This window comes from Vulpes lagopus, chromosome 4 (assembly GCF_018345385.1).
Source record: "Vulpes lagopus strain Blue_001 chromosome 4, ASM1834538v1, whole genome shotgun sequence".
Lineage (NCBI taxonomy): Eukaryota > Metazoa > Chordata > Mammalia > Carnivora > Canidae > Vulpes > Vulpes lagopus.
The window spans coordinates 15,285,877-15,305,994 of NC_054827.1; the positions used below are offsets into that span (position 1 = coordinate 15,285,877).

At 40.0% G+C, this 20,118-nt stretch overlaps 1 protein-coding gene across 6 annotated transcripts in view; it reads right to left on the bottom strand.

Annotated features, from left to right (window-relative positions):
• Positions 1-20,118, bottom strand: part of FAT1 (FAT atypical cadherin 1) — a 128,176-nt gene that overhangs the window by 27,472 nt on the left and 80,586 nt on the right. For all 6 annotated transcript variants that reach the window (XM_041753850.1, XM_041753844.1, XM_041753846.1 and 3 more), the window contains exons 5-10: positions 17,904-18,233; positions 17,346-17,556; positions 15,012-15,151; positions 9,990-10,265; positions 9,659-9,869; positions 279-4,346 (exon numbers count right to left, since the gene is read on the bottom strand). In XM_041753850.1, the coding sequence (XP_041609784.1) occupies positions 279-4,346; positions 9,659-9,869; positions 9,990-10,265; positions 15,012-15,151; positions 17,346-17,556; positions 17,904-18,233 (5,236 nt within the window). The remainder of the gene's footprint in view (positions 1-278; positions 4,347-9,658; positions 9,870-9,989; positions 10,266-15,011; positions 15,152-17,345; positions 17,557-17,903; positions 18,234-20,118) is intronic.

Consider the following 20,118-nt stretch of genomic DNA (forward strand, 5'->3'; position numbering starts at 1 on the left):
TATATTGAAACTATAGTTAACTATATTTATCATATGCAAAGTATAAAGTTCCGCAGAAGGAATCATAAAAATAAAAAACAGTCAACTGAGAAACAACTGTTAGGTTTCCTCAAAGAACTTGAAATGTAGCTTAATAGATGTTACTTCTACTTATGTTAGACATAATTTTACTAAAATCATCCCCTTAACTCCCAATGTACCTAAAACATGTATTTCAAAATTTATGCCTCTAGTACAATGTATTTTTTAACTTTAACCATTTCATTTAAATGTCTTACCTGTTATGTAATAAGCAACTTGTCTGTTAATTTCTTCAGAATCGGCGTCCGTGGTGCTTAAGATGGCAATGACACCGCCTGGTGGATCATCTTCACTCACAGTCCCTTTATAAATCTCTGCTGTGAACCGTGGGGGGCTGTCGTTGACGTCAGTGACAGTAACATCCACAATGGCCGTGGAGGATAGCTGAACCTTTTCACCATGATCTGATGCAACCACTTGGATCTGGTAACGGTCTCGCTCTTCATGGTCAAGTTCCTTCAGGGTTGAAATCCAGCCCGTCTCCATGTTAATGGCAAAAGATTCGATGACTTCAACACTTTGTGACTGGTCTAGACTGTACATGACTTGGCCATTGGTTCCTGAATCTAGATCAGAGGCCCTGATCTGGATGACCCTACTCCCTGCTGGCAGGTTTTCAACAATAAATGCCTCATATGGGTTAGACTCTAAGACAGGACTGTTATCATTTGCATCTTTCACTTGGATACTAACGTCCACAGAGGCCACCACTTCATAGTCCTCATGAGTGCACCTGGCAAGTATGGAAAACTGGTACCACTTAGTTGTCTCATGATCAAGACTCTTCTCCAGTTTCAGTCTGCCACTCTGTCTGTCGATCACAAAGAACTCATCCCTATTACTCTCAGGGGTATTCCCTTTGATTAGGCTGTAAAGAACAGTCCCGCTATGTTCTGCTCGGATGAGATCGATCTCTGTTCCGATGGGCATGTCTTCTGAAACTGTATAGGTATAAAATGGCTCCGAAAATTTTGGAAGTTGTATTTCTGGTGGAAGTATTTTAACATAGACGGGCACAACAGATTCTTTTGATGGAGACCCACTATCCACAGCTCTCACAAAGAAAGTAAAGAACTCATTTTCTAAGCCAATTAAGCTTTCTTTTGTAGTAATTATGCCAGACAGTTTGTTAATTTCCAAATTCTCTTTGACACTTTCAGAATCTGCTTCGATGGCATAGGTGACATCAGCATTGGACCCTTCATCAGCATCACTTGCAAGGACTTTAATGACTGATGTCCCTTTGGGAGCATTGGATCCGATGTCCACTTCATACTTGGTTGCTCGAAACTGGGGTGCATTGTCATTGTCATCTGTGAGGATGACATTAATGGTGCAGAAGGCGACTTTTCCTCCAGCATCCTTAGCCATTAAACGAATCGAGATTACTTTCTCTGCTGGGGTTTCTCGATCAAGTTTCTCCAAAGTAAATATCTGTCCTCTCTCATTGGTGTAAAATCTGTCTTTGGCAAAGTCATTTACAATATGGTAAGTAATGTGACCGTAAATACCAGAATCCCCATCAGTTGCTTTAACCTCAATCACCAGGGTGTGTAAGGGAGCATTTTCAGCTAATTCCACTTCATATTCGCTCTGAAGAAAAACAGGACTGTGCAGATTGCCTCCAATTACAGTTATATGAACCTGAGCTGAACTCCTAAAAACTCCATCAGACACAGAAACGTTAAGACTATAAAATGGCTTCAAGGTGTGCCGGCGCAGGTTTGAAAGTGTGATAATCCCCGTTTCACTGTCAATGACAAAATTCTTATGATCATTGCCAGACAGAATGGAATAGTCCAACTTGTCTATGTCGGAACTGTCTGCATCATAGGCTTTGACACAAGTCACGAAATGCCCATGGATGGCATGCTCACTAATTTTGGCTTCATAAATCTGCTGGTCAAACAGGGGCGGGTTATCATTGAGGTCCGTGACATCCACCGTGACGATCACATCACTGCTCAGAGGGGGCATGCCACCATCCACAGCCCTTACAAAAATCTTGTGCTGCTGGAACTGCTCATAATCCAAAGCTCTGACTAGTGAAATGAGGCCAGTGCTGCTGTCTATGTGAAAGTGATCATGACTCTTGCTATGATTCCCAAACATATGGTATGAAATTCCTCTATTGGGCTCTGAATCAGAATCTGTTGCCCTAACTTGAATGACAGACGTGCCAATGACAGATGCCTCAGACAGGGTCGTGGTGTAAGACTGCTGAACAAAGACAGGAGGGTTATCGTTGATGTCTTCCACGATTATGTCAACAAACACTTCAGCATGAGCACCAGTCAGGGAGTCGGTTGCTCGTATGCTTAGTTTATATGCTGGGTGGGACTCAAAGTCCAGAGGAGCTATGACATTTATAACTCCCGTGTTGAAGTTAATAGTAAACTGGCTGAAGGGATCTCCATCTGTGATGCTGTAGAACACTTTCAACCCTTCTGGGCTGTTGGCTTGTATATGGACAACCGGACTGTGCATCTGGATATTCTCTGGAACCTCTGCACTGTAGAAAGGTTTTTCAAACACAGGCATGGCTTTATTCATAACAGTGATGGGAACTATAACTTCAGCTGAAAAAGCTGGATTTCCTCCATCTTTTGCAACCACTGTGATGAGATATTCTTTATTTAAGGTGTCAGGTTCAAATTGCTTTTTCAATGAAATTTCACCTGAGGATCCAATTTGAAAATGTTCATGATGTTCCTTAAGGTAGTAATGTACTTCTCCATTTCTGCCACTGTCTCGGTCCACGGCGGTCACGTGGCGAATAACATGGCCCACCACGGTGTCCACTTTAACAACAGCATAGTAAGGAAGGTTGACAAACACCGGTGCATTGTCGTTTTGGTCTTCTATGATGACCTTGACGACCACGTGGGCCACCACCGAAGGCTTCTGCTCTTGGGTCACTTCTACGACTACATCAAATGCCTCCTGCTGCTCACGATCGAATGGTATGCCAGTGGTTGACAGGACTCCTGAAGTCCGGCTTATTTTAAATCTGCGATCTGGGTTGAGGATCTGAAAAAACAAAGGCTCGTTGATTGGGTTCCCAATGGCAGTAATGACAGCTAATGTTCTGGCTTCGGTGGAATTCTCTTTCACTACTGCAGAGTAGACATCCTGGGTAAACTTCAGCTGACTTTCTTTGCTTTCTTTCACATTAATTTTCACAGAGGTGAAGCTTACAAATCTGCCATCAGACACTCTCACAGTGAACTCGTAGCGGCTTCTTAACTGAGTTGTGTTCTGTACAGTTATAGTTCCGGTCCGGTAGTCCATAAAAAACTTCTCCCCGATGTTGCCTTCGGTGATAGAGTACATTAACTGTGAGAAGGCACTCGAGTCAGCATCTGTAGCATTTACTGTGATGACCTTCACTCCTCTGTATGTTGGCAACAAGAGAGATGCTTCATATAATGATTTGGAGAACACAGGAGGGCAATCATTGATGTCAATTACACGGATAGTCACATTAGCAGCGTACTCAGCAAATAAACGTGGTGTCCCCATGTCATGCACTTGTACAGTAAAGTGAAAAGTACTTGTTTCTTCATAGTCCAAACTGAGGACTGTATGAATAGCACCGGTGCTGGAATCAATAGCAAAATATTTGTGTATAGATGGTTCTACAATGTGATAAACAAGCAAAGCATTTGATTCTTTGTCAGCATCAGTTGCTCGAATCACTAATGGGGCATTCTTGTCTGTTAGGACCACACTGTTGATTGAAGCTGATTCGCTAATGAGTCCTACATATTCTGACTGCATAAAGACTGGCAAGTTGTCATTTTCATCTTGCAGATGCACTAGAACAGTTGTGTTAGTAGACAAACCAGCCATGTTAGTTCCTTGGATAATCAATGTGTAAATGGGCAAAGTTTCAAAATCCAGGGCTTTCTGAGTGATGATACTTCCAGAATGTGGATTGATATCAAAAACTTCAGCTACATTTCCATCTTTTATCTCATACACCACTGATGACTGACTGTGGGCTGTCACCATTCCAACAAAACTTCCAATGCCGATAGTTTCACTGATTTCCACAGAATATTCTTTTGATGTAAACTTAGGAGAGGCATTGTCTGCGATCGTAACAGAGACATGCACAGACGCTATTTCACTCATTGGTGGATTGCCTTGATCGGTAGCTTTTACCATTAAGTCATATTCCACTTGGCTATTTCGATCTAATTCTCTGGCAGTTTTTATAGAGCCCAGGATGGGATCGATTGTGAAAGAATTTCCAATATTTCCTAGGAGGAGGGGGAAGATAAAAACATGTTAGAGGAAAATACAAGGACCAATACAAGTCATAGTTGGAGATGCAGAAACAAAGCTATCTTTAGAAGTGATATTCTATAATTAAACAGAAATCCAGGGGTTATCAACATTTGAGAGGAACTTGTTTCATTTACAGCCTCCTTAAAGGTGGCAGACTTTTCAGAGTTTTGTTCATAAATTATGAAAAGCAAGAAATAGAAGATAGATTACTCTACACCAAAAGCCGAACTCACTCACTATTGGCTGAACCAGGATGTGATGTGGAAAGAAAGCATGGTTATCCTTTTGTAAGGCCATTAATAATTTTCCAACAGTCCCTCAAAAACTTGGGAATATACTTCTAGTTTCAGCCTTTATCACCTGCAAGTTCTCATGGTTCTTATTCATTATGAAAGGGAAGATGTCAATTCACTAAGAAAATTTAACAAGCTTCAAGAGTGTTGTCCCTTATTTCAAATGTTCAGGGAATGAAAAATGAGCTTGTGTACAATCTGCCACCCTATGTAGGTTTCAAAGATTTCAGTACTATTCCCTTCTTAATCTTTTTTAGGTCAATCTACCCTCTATGTCAATGGTTCTCAACTGGAGGTGATCTTATCTAGATGAACATGCAACAACATCTAGACACATTTTTGGTTATCACTACCTAGGTAGGGTGTGCTACTAACACCCGGCTGGGTAGAGACCAGAAATTGCTGCTAAACTCCCTACAATGTACCGGACAGCCCCCACAACAAAGGGTTTTTTGCTTCAAAGTGTCAACAGTGCTGAGACAGAGAAACTCTACTCTAGAATAGACTGTTTTACTTGTTCTCTCTGGACCTTTCCAGCTATACTGAATAGGTGTATTTAGCTTCAAATGCAAAATAGTCCTGGTTTTGTATCATCATGGAAATCTTTCTAAAGACATCAGCAGTTCACTCGAGTTTAGGAGTTTACCATCTTTTCGGATGGCATGCGGCAGTGTTGGGAGGGTCTTCAGGTTCGATCCACCTACCCACCCACACTTCATCCCCTGTCTCACAATAGTCCAGAATCCAATCTCCTAGTCACAGAACTGAATTTATTTTCCCCAAATGAACAATTACATTTCCCAAAAGAAAGTTGACTTGCCACTTAACTGCTTTTTCAAGTTCTGTTTTCCTGTAGGCTTGCAACTGCATGGGGCATGTCATAGGCCAGAATGACTTATTGTGATTTGCAGATTTGGAGATTGATCAAGCACTCCTTTCTCTACACCATTACTAGTAAAAACACCTCTTCTATAGCCTTCATTTCCTTAATACATTTTCCAACAATCCATGATACAATTTTTTTTCTGAGGCCAGATCCAGTCTGGCTTTCATTAAGCCTGCCTGGCTCTGTGTCTAGGCCCCACGGCCTTGCGTCATATCTGCAACAAGGCAGAGGCCCAGGCTTTCTCCAGGCCCTGAAGCTCTGAGCTGAACTCTTGCACACAAACAGCATAATACTGCCTCTACCACGCCTCACAGACACTAATTTCTGCTTGTCTGCATTTATGAGTCAACAGTCCCAGATCCTCTCATTGTGCTTGAGTCAGTCATCAGAACTCCAAGGACCTCTCTCCTACCTGGGCATCACCCCATTTTTCAAAACCATGACTGGTCACCTGACTGATAGGGAGACCATGAAAACCTGTGGACAATGCTCTTCATCCCCCACCCCTTGGGCTTTCCTAGGTCTGCACTAATGAAGCAGTTGACCTACCATATTGTACGTTCAATCATCTATACCACTTTCTCTTATTTTTATAGTGAAATTGAGCTTCAAACAACACAAGGCCCTACATAGCGGAATGAATAGATTTTATCTGCACTGAAGCAAGCTGGAGGGGTTCGAACCCGCTACTTTCCATACAACATACTGCCTGCCCTCCAGCCATGCTGGCTCCTCACTCCTCAACCAGATATGTTCTCATCTTAAGATGACTGTGTTTGCTGGGTCCTCTCTGGAACGGTTTTCCCCAGCTATTCTCATTGCCCATTCATTCATTCATTCATTCATTCATGTTTTACTCAAATGCTCCTTTGCTTAGAGAAAGTGATGGTGAGGTCTTCCTTTATCTTCCCAATTAGAATGGCTATTTCTGTTCCCTTACCCTGTTTTATCCTTCACAGCACACATTGCAATGTTCTTATCTGTTCTCCCACTAAAACGTAAGCCCCATTTAAGCATGGCTTGTTTTATTCATCACCTTATCACCTGTACTTAGAAAAATGCCTGACACATAGGAGACACTCCGTATATATTTGCTGAGTGACACAACTTGTACACATGTATGGAAAGATAACAAGGCACTATATTTCTATCTTTATTTGGGTTTCTTTTTCTGCATTTTATGTCTATCACTACCGACAACCACTTGTTCGATTAAGCTCTACCTTTGAAAGTGTTAACAAAAGAAAATATGTACTAATAGTTATTTCTGATAAATTTTTGCCAGATGTCAAATTCAAAAACATTCTTACCTGGAATATCTTAACAAGAAGGTTAAACAGGAACCCAGGCAACCAATTAACACATGGCTCCTACATACATAGATGCTGGGGCAGAAATCATGAGCTTGGTGGATGGGAAAGCAACACGTTTATGTGGAAGCACACTAGTGGCTGAGTGTGCTCAACTGCTGAGTGGCTTCAACATGCCCCTGTCTGATGTAGCAACAGGTCCATTCATCAACTACTGAAATACACATACACTATTTGTGAGGGAATGAACAGGGCAGTGGTAGAGTACCAGGTTGGGGGTTTAGTCATTCACGTTAGCTGGAGATACTGGTGGTTTCTAAATAGCCTTAGATTGTTCTATTTGAAGAAAGCAATTATCCAAAGATGTGAATCTGTGCTCATCAGCTATGACTGTATTACACACACATACCCCAAAGGACATGTCACGAAGCTGTGAGCAGAAATCTATTTCTTCCCACTGTGCACATGCTGTGGCCGCTCAGTAAAGTGCTGACCACCTGACAGTTGGCCCCCTGAAGTGGGAAACCTAAGGTTTCAATTGCAATTATATTTAACCTAAGTGTGGGGAAGAAAATCAATTCTACTCAGTAAGTGTATGTATGGAGTGTCTTCTATTTCGAGGCATTATAACAGTTTTGAAGTTAATAACTTTAAAAAAAAAAGAAAGAAAAGAAAAGAAAACCCCATCAGTCCAGAGTATGGCCCTGACTGTCTCTAAATACAGAAGTCAATTGTTAGGGAAAATCTCCTTTAATTAATTCTTTTCCCCTAGAGACTCCCAATCAGACCAAACCTTTTTTGCTTAATAGATTGCTGCTAATTAAACATGCAGTGTTACAGCCTGAATTTATAACTAGTTTTCAGAACTTTATTAAATGTAATCTGACACAAAGGAGAAGCAGGTGAATATAAGGAACTTAAATGAAAGGAAAAATGACTATTTTACATTTGCTACTATTCCAACAGATTCATACACATACACAGACACACGCTCCTGCATTTTAATGGTAGCTGTTGCCCATAAAGTAATTCTTCAGCACACTTTTTACATTACCAAATCTATAAAGATTATCTTCTTAGAAGTCCGAATTCTATATCGAAATAGGCCCTTGGTATTATCTATTCTTTGAGTGGAGATATAGTGCCATTCTTGGAATACCCAATTACTAATCCCATCAGTCATTACAAGCATTTCAAGAATGCACATGCCTTCAGTCAGGCACCAACAATCATATTTTAACCACCCAGTTGTTGAAAATTATGTGAAAGCTAAGGGAAAAGTTTAACATTTTCTCCTACACAAACCCAGGCGGTTTGTCTATGAGAAAATTATTTTACTGAAGTGCTCAGGCATGCACAAATGGAATGCACTGTTTTTTTAACAGCTAAATTTCTGAACCAGTGGAAAAACCTCATCTTTGTTCAAGGCGCTAACTCTACTACAGTTTAATCCTAAACTACAGGCAGTATGTAAGATCTTCTTATTTGTGGGTAATGGACTAAATTTGGTTGTTTTCAGGGAAACAAATGAAGCTTCAAATGTATTAAGAAATAAAAATAGTTTGATCACATAATACACATCAATTAAGTGGCTTTTTTAAAAAATAACTCTCCATGTGCTCAGCTTTTGATCATATGACCTATAGTTAATGTTTACCTCTACCAATTCTACTGCCTAGGAAAGGCACAATTTTTAAATATGCAGAGGAAGGAAGTTAACAAATCAAGTTAAGTAGATGATATTCTAAAATCATTATAAGACAAAAGAATGAGAGAGTCTATATTCTTTGTACTAACAATTACCTTGAGAGACATGGAAAAATGGAAGCAGCCTTCTTGATACTTCATCACTTACTCATTTTATTTGGCATGAGTAGAGAAGGTCCCAAAACAAAATGAATTATGACTAAACAAATCTTATGTTCTAAAGCAGATCCCCATTTCAATCAGTAGCTCCCCTTTTGCATGAAATACATTCATGGACCAATGACAGCCTCTACTTATAACAAGCTCCTAGTATAGCACTTGACGCATAAAATATGCTTAATCAGTCCACAGAATGAATAAATGTAAGACTATGAACAGCAGCATAAAAGATAACAGAGAACAAAACATTTCACTTTGCTACAACTCTTTCTTGGTGACCCTCCTTGTCACCACCAGCAAGACTCTGGGTCTCCTGCCCTATCATACCTAGAAGGAATGTCCAAGGCCCTCCTTGCCCAACTCCAGCAGGCTGCTAAGCTTTCCAACATCTCTAGTCCAAATCGCAACCCTGGGGCCTGCTGCAACAACCAAACTCCACAAATGGAAACTCAACTGTTAAAGGTACATGGGGGTGAAAGGGGCAGAAAAGCTAACCCTGGGACAGAAGAGGGCACGACACCCAGCACTCTGTCATGGAACTTCCTATTGAGCCCAAGAAAAAATACTGACTACAAGATAAATAATTAAGGCAGTGGTTTCCTAAGAGTGGTTCATAGTTAACAAATACTATGAAGGAAAATTCTGTATGGTTAAAACACTGCGGAGACACTGAATTGGACCAAATACAGCACTGAGGAACTTCTCAGAGTCTTGAACAATGCTAATAATGTTTTTTTATTGAAACTTAGGACTCTCTTTGCTTTCTAGTGAGTTAAAAGCTAAAAAGAGCCTTCTTTCTCCTAATATGAAAAAATGGTAGCTAAAGATTAAGCAATTTTTACAGTGACACAAAGAAATGTTTCTACACATAGAATTTTAGAAAAATGTACTTTTTAAAGTTAGCCTACTGAGAAGGGCTCCAAAAATACCTGATTCAATTGAATACAGCACTTCTGCATTCTTCCCCTTGTCCTTGTCCAGAGCTGTAACCTGCAACACCACTGAGCCAACTGCCGCTGATTCATAAACCCGCCCTTCGTAGGAGGAACTCGTGAACCAGGGGGCATGGTCATTGGTGTCACTGACGTTAATAACAATCCGGGCAAAGTTGCGCTTTACAGGGACATCTTGATCCCGCACCTGAAAGAATCAGTAGGTTATCAATACTGTTGGAATTTCCCTATAATTTGTTAAAAATCCTCTCAAACATATGGAACCCCTTAGGAATCAAATGGCAGCCAAAAGGGTAGAGAACCGTACCATGACCGTAAGAACATGCTGGTGGGTGGCTTCATGATCAAGTGTTTCAGAAGTAGAAAGAGAGCCCGTGGCAGGATCAAGACGAAATTTCTTAAGACTCAGTGGATCGCTGCTGCTCTGCAGAGTATAGATTAACTTGTTTTTCTCATCCTTATCCACAGCACTGATTTGCAAAATTTCTGTTTCTGGGATTGTGTCTTCAGGAATAACAACTTCATATTTTGATGCAGAAAACTGAGGACGATGGTCATTTGTATCTATTACTTGGATGAATACCTAAAATGACAAAATGACTCACATTACAGTAATATCTTTAATTATGATATTTTAATATTTACAGAACTAAGGGAGAAAATGAGATGCGCAGTGAAAATTGATTATTTTTTAGCACAATGAAACACAAAATGAAAAATAAAAGCAACAAAAATCTAGAATAAAATATATTTTTTTAATTTTCCATTGATCTATTTTTTTTTTTTTAACTTTTTTTTTTTTTTTTAATTTTTTATTTATTTATGATAGTCACAGAGAGAGAGAGAGAGAGAGGCAGAGACACAGGCAGAGGGAGAAGCAGGCTCCATGCACCGGGAGCCTGATGTGGGATTCGATCCCGGGTCTCCAGGATCACGCCCTGGGCCAAAGGCAGGCGCTAAACCGCTGCGCCACCCAGGGATCCCTCCATTGATCTATTAACCAAGAGTAAGATAATGAAGACCTTTCTAAATTCCTGAAACTCACTTTGGAGATATGTGACACCTTTCCCACACTTCCTTCTGACTGTACACTTAATTTCTCTCAGGTCTCCACAGGAGAGAGATTCTAGAGTACCTGGGTAATAAGAGAGACTACTTGAGCAGGATTTACAGAAGATAATTTCCTATGTCAGATCTGAATCTCCAACGACCAAGCTAGCGAGGTGAGTATGATAGTAGATAAATACTGTATTTCAATTTCTTGTTCTAATCTTTGAGACTCCAAATTCCTACTGATAAATTAGAAATGTGCTTTAAAAAAATAAAATAAAATCTTTATTACATTTTTGTGATCATAAAACCTACATATAAATAGTAAACACATCATTATAGTTTTGTGATCATAAAACCTACATATAAATAGCAAACACATTCATTTCCTAGAAGTAATTTAAGTACACTGAAAAGATAAGCTCTCTTAAATGTCAACATAAATAAAGAGGGAAGAAAAAGCCAGTCTCTTAAAAAAACTCAGTCTTAAGATGAATTAGAAGTATTTGTTTTACTTCAACAGTAAAAGGATTAATTTTCAGATTGAAAAGATGGTAGTGATTTCCACCATGCCTTATCCACACACGATTATAAAGATGGTTTATAGTTATAAACAAGAAATCTGAGCTTCTTTGGCATGTGTGGAATAAAAAGGTTCACCAGTCCAAACAGTACAGGAGGCCAAAGTCCCAGGAATGCATAGGTTAAGCTATTAACCACACTGGTGCTAGCACATGAACTACAGATCTTTCCATGAAGACTATACCAGTGTTCTCATCAAACACTACATCAGTGATGGATTTGTAACACTAAACTTCATATACATACTAAATGCATTCCCTAAACCACAGGTTTTATGTGAAAGTCACATAAACATTTGAAACTACAGACCATTTCTTAAGGTCAATGATGATTCAGAAGAGATGGTTTTATAATTTCTCTAAGTTAAATCATTATATATTCATTTCCACTATAAATTTACGTATTACTTTTCTAATGGAGGGAGTATTGGGCAGAAGTAGTTTAATCCTGCTCTAAAGTCAATTAATCATGACTAAATAGGAGCAACCAGGGTAAAAACAACCAATTTTGATATGGCAATTCTAGTGAAACACATTCATAGGGCCCCTGTACACTCAGCACATACCTACACATTACTGGGGTGCAAACAAATGTGTTATAGCCCCTGCCTGCCCTCAGGAAGCTTTTAACCTCAGCAGGCGAGGTCTTACACATATGAAGCATAATGAGGTTCCACATATTATCAAGTACATTATCAAGTAAGTTTTTACGAGTCCAGATATGGTGTGGAACATTCTGAAAGCTTGTAAGGAAGAGATAATACGGCTTTGCCTGCATAAGTCTTAGGTTGGCAGATCAATGTATACAGGGAAGGGGCGAGGACCTTGGTCAAAGACATAACGGCAAGAAGCCACATCAAACACCCTCTCTTGGAGACTGGTGAGAAGGACATGGAACTAAGGGATGGGTGGGGGGTAAGGAGAAGGTGGCATCTAGTACGCAGAACCCTGACTCCAAAGCAGAGGCTGGAGAACTATATCCTGGATGCACTGAACTACCTGTCAGAGGAAGTTCACCTTTGCGGCCTCTTCCCAACCACGCAGGCCCACTCCGGCAGTGGGCAATGCGGGGTGAACTGCAGGGACAGAGGATGGAGACAGGGAGGGGACTGAGGTGTCAAGCAGGGAGTCCAAACCAGTGCTGATGTGCAAGAGCGAATGGTCTGTGAGCATGCACGGACAACGGACTCCATGGGCTTTCGATGCAAGCATCCCATGTACTACCTCATTTACCCTGCAGAGTGCCCTCTGAGGATAAAATCACTATGACCAATTTCCTGATGAGAAAAAGGGTACACAGAGGGTTACAGCCACTTGCCCACAGACAGGGTAAGAGGCAAAGCCAAGGTTCAAACCAATCGACCTGCACGTACTGTTGATCCTCGAGAAACCAAAGGGAAATAGGAAAGCAAAACGGTTTCAAAGAAAGAAGAAGCCTTAACTGTATTTGCTAAGTTACCCTGAGATACCAGAAAAAGCAAAGTGACTCACAGTAATACTGGTCAGCATCTAAGCGGAAAACGGCAGGCCAAGAAAGCAAGGAGCAGCGCTGTTTCTACAGAGCACCAGGGATTACACTAGGACACCCCCTCCTGCCCCATTGCCCAGCTCTACTGATGATGCACCAAGGCTTAACCCCACAGCGCCCTCCCCCCCCCCCAAACCTCTGATCTGCCATCCGCTGCTACTGACCTGCACACAGCAAAATCTGCCCTGCTGGTTCCTGAGTTTTACCGACAAACCTGAATCTACCCTGTGTTTCAGTTCTTTTCTTTTTTTTTTTTTTTAATTTTTATTTATTTATGATAGTCACAGAGAGAGAGAGAGAGAGGCAGAGACACAGGCAGAGGGAGAAGCAGGCTCCACGCACCGGGAGCCCGACGTGGGATTCGATCCCGGCTCTCCAGGATCGCGCCCTGGGCCAAAGGCAGGCGCCAAACCGCTGCGCCACCCAGGGATCCCCTGTGTTTCAGTTCTTTATCAACCCAATTCCTATCTCTGTGTTGCTCTTCAGGTGGTATTTTGCTGCTCTGTCCTCATCCACATTCTTATCTCCCTATTCTCTGACCCACAAGGAAATCGAAACCTAATTACTGACTGTCCTCTTTGTCCCATAGGTCAGTCTGGGCCTTGTAACCACTGATCCTCGCTCGACCCGCCCAGCCAGCAATTCATCAGAATATCTTCAAGACCCTCTGAAAATGACTCAAAATAAGTTACAGAGGTATAAATGAAGCACTAGAACTTAAGATATTCTGTGTTCCTGGAAAGACTGTAGTCTATTTCCTGGGTTTTTCAGGAAATTCTAGTCAACCACATTTGACTACCACATTTCATACTAACCTTTTAACTGTACTAGCTAAAACTACAATTACCGGGCAAGGGAAACAGTGCTACTGATTCATTTAGTGATAAGCAATAAATGCTACGGGTAAATATATCATCTTCATTAATGAGAATGCGCAGCACAGAGGGCCACTGCTTATTAAGTCCCTTTTGCTATATTTCTGGTTAGAAATTTATTTGAACTGGTCCACATACAGCTATACCTTTAAAACTTTCAAATTTTATCCTGTTAAATTTATTATAACTCTTGATGTTTTTATTCTCATTTTCATGTTCTAAAGTCTAACTTCTATAATGAGAACAGTTCCCAACAAAAATGAAAATTTAATACTGTACTAAAACTTGTACGTGACAATCTCAAAATGACCCCAAAGCATGGTAACATGTCAATTTTAAATCTACTAAGGATCACAAGTGTGAGAAAGGAATAAGGTCTTCTCAAAACTGGTTCTGAATCATCTACTTACTTATTAATTAAAAAGACATCACAGACTCTTATTCTTCAATGCAACTAAATGATTTAACAGATGACCTGTTTCATTTGAGATTTAAAATAGTATCATCTAAAGATAAAAAACTGGAATTCAGAAGCATTTTATCTTCTAATACTTACTTTCTTCCTTTTGTCTTTTAGGACACAGCAGATTACAGGTAAATATTAGCCTCCACCACCCTAGGGGGTAAGCTCTCTGGGGGTAGGATTTTGTTTCCCAGTATTCAGCTTCTAGAACAATACCCAGCATATAACAAATGTTCAACAAATTCTCAAGCAGCCCACACCGAGAATCAAAGAGAATTTAGATTTAATTTTTAGGGTTTTAACACTGAAATTTGAAATCCCAGTAATCTGGCCATCTCTTAATCACTCGATAGGAACAAATAAAGATGTTAAAGGAATTAGGAGAACAATTTTATCAGCCATTTTATGCAACCTTAAGGTAGCCAGAAGGGGAAAAAAAACTCAAAGTGATTTAAAAGATAATTAAGCCTCTAATGAGCTTTAATGAAAATCACTTGGACAATTCATCCTCAATAGTAATACCATTTATATTAATACTGTTTGAAATTGGTATAAAATTTTGATTTTGAAAATTAAAAGTGGGGTTTTTTTTTTTTAAGCCTTCTTTCAAAACTTCTAAGACTGGTTAATTACAGGCCAAACCTAAATCCAGATTTGCAGTTAATTTTCTTCCTGAAATACAAATCCTCGGCGTGTGTTATGCGTGAACTCTCTTGACACAGTAACTCTTCCTGGGAGCCTCAGAGGGCAGACTCAACCGTTCATACCGCCCGTGGACCCTGAAATCCTAACAGTCCTTCTCCGACAAATGCATCATTAGTGATTCACTTACCTGTGTAAGGATAGTGGTGGTTCCATCTGTAGCTTCTACTGTGAGGTTATAGTTTGATTTCTCTTCCGCATCAAGAGGTTTGGCAACAATGATGGTCCCGGTGCCCTTGTCCACATCAAAGTCACTGTCATAGTTGCCACCTAGTTGAAGTTAGGGCAGACAGAAAAGTATGAAAATCTGTCATTTCTTTGTGGCTTTCTGATTCTTCATGACAGGGGAGGAAAAAAACCACTTCTGATACATTGCTCAAGGTGATTCCAAGGAGCTTTCATTTTGAAAAAACAAGAAAAAAAGGGCCCATTACAAAGATAATGCCTGCTAAATACACATTTGGGCCCTACTAACTGTCCTACTGAGAGGAAAGAAAGCAACTCTGAAGACAGAAAAACACTGCTAATATTGCCAATGAATTACTTTCAATTCGCTTTTTCGGGGGTTCTGAATAACACTTTAATTTATATATCCCAGTAACTATATGTAACATCCTTTACTAAACCAAAGTCAGCCATTTAGATGTTTAATTACTCAAAATACATACACCTGATGCACGCTGCCCTTATAATAAATTAACTATTAAAAACAAATGTTAAAATAGTGACAGTTGACGTCAATTACTCCTGGCTCTTAGAGACATGAAATGAAATTTTCCCCATTGTGGTCAAACACAAAGCTTAATGAAGCAAAAGTTTCAGTACTACTAACATTACCCAAATGCATTCCCAATTATGTTCTAGATAAAGCTCTCTCTTCAAATCCATTGAACTTGAGATACTTTTACCAATGAAGTGAAATGGAATGAAAGTAAACTCATAATGTCATGATGATGTTCTATTACTAAATCTTGCCAAAAAGCCACAGAACACCACACATGGAAAAGAAAATCTTCAGTTCCACCTAAAACTAAGGACCACCTCGTAATGTACTAGAAGGCAGCAAGTTGGCAACTGGGATGGGTGACCACATGCACACCACAAGAACAAAGGACGATGAAAGATAGTCACTGGAAATTAAAAAAAAAAAGTTCTAAAAACGGATGCTTTCATTTTAGATCTCATAATCTGAGGCAAATTATGTGATCTCAGCAGATACCTTCTGCTGTACAGTTCGGGTCACAAGTCATCTGAAAGATGTAAAACACTTCTCTAGCAAGCGTGTCTCCTGGCACAGCCACAGAGGAAGCGAGCAAGCATGGAAAGCAAGCAGAGAACAAGGAAGAGCGGTCAATCAAACCAGTCCCCGAGGCAGGCAGTGTTACATGGAGTTACACGCTGCACCACAGCAACCTGGCCCGTCTGGAAATGTGACAGCAGTTATCAGAATGCAAACACACTATTTGGAGTGTATATAGTTCATTGTGCAAATCATCCTTTTTTTCTTTAGAACGGAAGTAATGGTTTCATCATAGATGATGACCTAGACAATTTTGTACAATGACTCAAAGTGGGAAAGAGCCTCACTGTCTGGTGTGGGAAGCGGTAAAGCCCGGGCCACTTGCACCCCGGGACCCTGGCAGCCCACGTCCAATCCCCTTCAAACGCTGACACAGCACGTGGGGCGAGGGTGGCCAACGGGTGCAAGAGGGGGAGGGGATACGAAGGACCGACTGGGGATGAATCACAATACGTACTTAGGCTTTTCAATAGCCTCATGATTAAAATAATGTGAAGAGGATTTAAAAAAAATAAGATGTCAAAGTCTAAAGTGCATTTTCTTTTTTAAATGTGTTAAAGTATGACATTCTGTGTCTAAACTCAATTAAATGGAAAAGAAAAATGAAAAAGTGATTTAGGCATTTAATCTTTATTATAGGGTAAACTAGTCTCAGGGACTCTGCTTCCCACATTCCCAAAATGTGGTAAATAAAACTAAAAAGGCCAGTTGGCACTGTCATTTTTAAGTTACACAATTAAAATCTGTAAGATTATTCCCTATAAAATACTGACATGTGACAGTCACACAGTTATTTTAAGCATTCAAACCACATTCAGTAAAAATAGCAATGTGCCGTATGTTATACATAAAGAAGGAAAATTAAGAAGTTGTGCTTTAGGACCAAAACATTCAGATTTCTAACTTCTTGAGGCCCTTTTGAAAACCCTATTTTTACATTAATGATATGGTGTATACACAGCATCTATTTTAAACAACTTTATTACCTACTGGGTATTATAAAACATTTTGCAATCAAAATACTGATAATTTAAGACAAATTCTCCAGTTCTAGGTCTTACTCCCAAATTTAAATCCTGAGACATATACAGAAATCAGAAAACCAAAGACAGGTTTTCCTCAGTGTAACCTATATAAGGACAATGAAAGCTGAGGAATCCTTACCAATGATGTCAAACCAAAGAGGCGTGCCAGGAGGCTCAACAGTTATCACTCCAATCATGTGAGCCACTGGATCACTTTCCATGACAGTAAAGGTGAAAAATGGTTCTTCAAATGAAATCGGTTCCACTGATGGCTTGGGTTTGGAGATCCACTCAATATGGAGTCGAGTGGTTGATGACTTTTGGGGGCGACCATTATCAACTGCCTTAATCTATAAAATACAAGCAGAGGGGATGAAGGGAGCAAATCAGAAGTTACATCCTATGACTGAAACACAGATCAGTGTGGTCTTAAACTGAGCCAATTTCAAACACTTAGTATATGTATCCGTATTTTCCCCATGTTTAAGGTTTGATTAAAAAGAGCAACCTCTTCATGCCACACTCAACAAATGTAGTAACTGGAATGACAGCTGAGAAGAGAAAACCAAAGCCACATGTCCCAATGTTAGGTCAACAACGAGGCCACTTATTGAAGAGAAAGTTTTAAGAGAGGGGATATTAGACCAGATTAATAGTCCAAGTACGTAAGAAATTCAAAGACTACATCTTAACTCACTGAAAGAATATCATATTCTCCAGCTCCAGAAAACTTCTTGGATGAAACCACTCCGGTTTTTGGCTCAATAAAAAATTTGCCGTGCTCGTTTCCGTCTTCAATGCTGTAAGAGATCTCTGCGTTGGGACCGTCATCTTTGTCTGTAGCTATAACACGATAGATGGGCTCGCGCTTGGCGTTCCTTTCTCGTTCTGGTCTTTCCCGCTCTGGGAGCCTGATTTTGTAGAACTTTTGTAGGAACTGAGGTTTGTTGTCATTTTCATCAAGGATTTTCACGATTACTCTTGCAATGGTGGATTTGGGGGGGCTACCGTTGTCTGTCACAGTAACCTGTTTTTGAAAGGTAACAGATCAACAGATGTTTTTAAAATAGAACTATTTAAAATAAAAAAAATAAAATAAAATAAAATAAAATAAAATAAATAAAATAAATAAAATAAATAAAATAAATAAAATAACAGAACTATTTAAAAAGGGACTACCTTCCTCCTAACTAATGATACACCACATATGCACAGACCTGTAAGGCTCACAGCATACCATCTCCTCTCCTTCTGACAACAGCCTTGAGACTATGCCATGTCCCATTCTAGACAGGGACTGGGGGGAGCGAGGAGAGGGCCAAGAAAGAGACAGCACTGAGTCCTGGCTCTCCCCTCACCACGCCACCCCTCCCTACTCAACTGCAGCTACGACACGAATGTCACCAAGATGGCAAGCTATCAAAAACAACTTATTTTTAAGCCAAGAAGAGATGCATGAAGGTTTGGCTTTTAAATAGAGTCCTCTGAAGAACACTGTACACTCTATACACTAAAAAAAAATATCAAATCTCCAGATATTGCATTAAAAACTTTCGTTTTTAGGCCTCTACAGTAACATCAGGTAGATCATCAGTTCAAAATGTATGTGAAGTAGCATGCCTTTTAATAATAGCTGTCACCATTTTGTTTTATTGGATTCTCTTCTTGTACAGAGAAGTTCTCCATGGTTAATACGGATATAAGAATTTTCATTTCAGACCCACTTACTAAATAAGATTTTCAGTAAAAGAAATGTAAAGTAAGTGTCATTCTAATTATTCATGTATTGAATTTAGGAATAAAAACCCAAGCCTTCAGGACTGTAGTGGCGAATGCTTCCATATGCAGTTTCCCCCCAAATCAAATGCCCACTTTTACTCTGGTGTGGACATTCAAGATCACAACCTGAGGAATAGCTATTTTTCTCTGACCACATCCTCCAAAATGAATGACTGAAATACCAAAAATATTAAATTAAACTGAAGTTTTCTGTGGAACTATTTTTTTTTTTAAGTTTGGGGAGTGTAAATCCTGTTGCTTATAGAAGTGTGAATAGATTCCCGACGGTACCTGCCAAGAATATTTAAGTAGTTGCTTAAAGCACATGATTGACCTTCCCACACTCTCAAAATAAAACAAAATCTACAATTACTGTTTAATTTTACTCTCTCAAAACATTTCCTTTTGATCATTTTTCCTATGATCTTTAGGGAAAAGAGAGAAAATTAAAGAGAAATAGAAGCGAGCACTATATTTTGTGGTAATCCTCACCAAAGCGTTCTTAAGGCTGGGTTCAAATAACCAGTAGCCAGTAACACAGCTTTTAACACAGGAATGGAAAAAAAACTCTCCTTTAAAGACAAATCAATGCCAGCATTGGCCCTCAACTACACCACCACAAAGGACTACAAAAAACATACAAGGTATGAAAACAAACTATTACAAAGTCATATTTCCCATTAACATCTTAATATTATCTTCAAAGTCCTGAGTATCTTCTACTTGCTCCCAAGCAGCCTTGGATGTTGACCGTGAAAAGGTGGCTCTAGAGTGAGGCACACAACTGGACACCTGTGCAGCTCTAACCAGGGTGTGGGCCATAGGGAGATGCCAATGCCTCTGACCTGCTGCTCTGAGGGCATGCCCCCATTTCCCTTTTTTGGGAACTGTATTCTCCCTTCTGTCGAACAATGTAGTGACCAGATCAAAATTCTAAACTCTGATCAGAAAGAAAATTCAAGGGAACTCCATGACTTATGACTAACACTCGGATGTAACACATGACGAAGCTATTAACTATAGGGGCACCCGGGTAGCTCAGTCAGTTAAGCGTCAGACTCCTAGTTTTGGCTCAGGTCATGACCTCAGGGTCCTGGGATTGAGCCTCACGTTGGGCTCAGGGCTCAGCATGG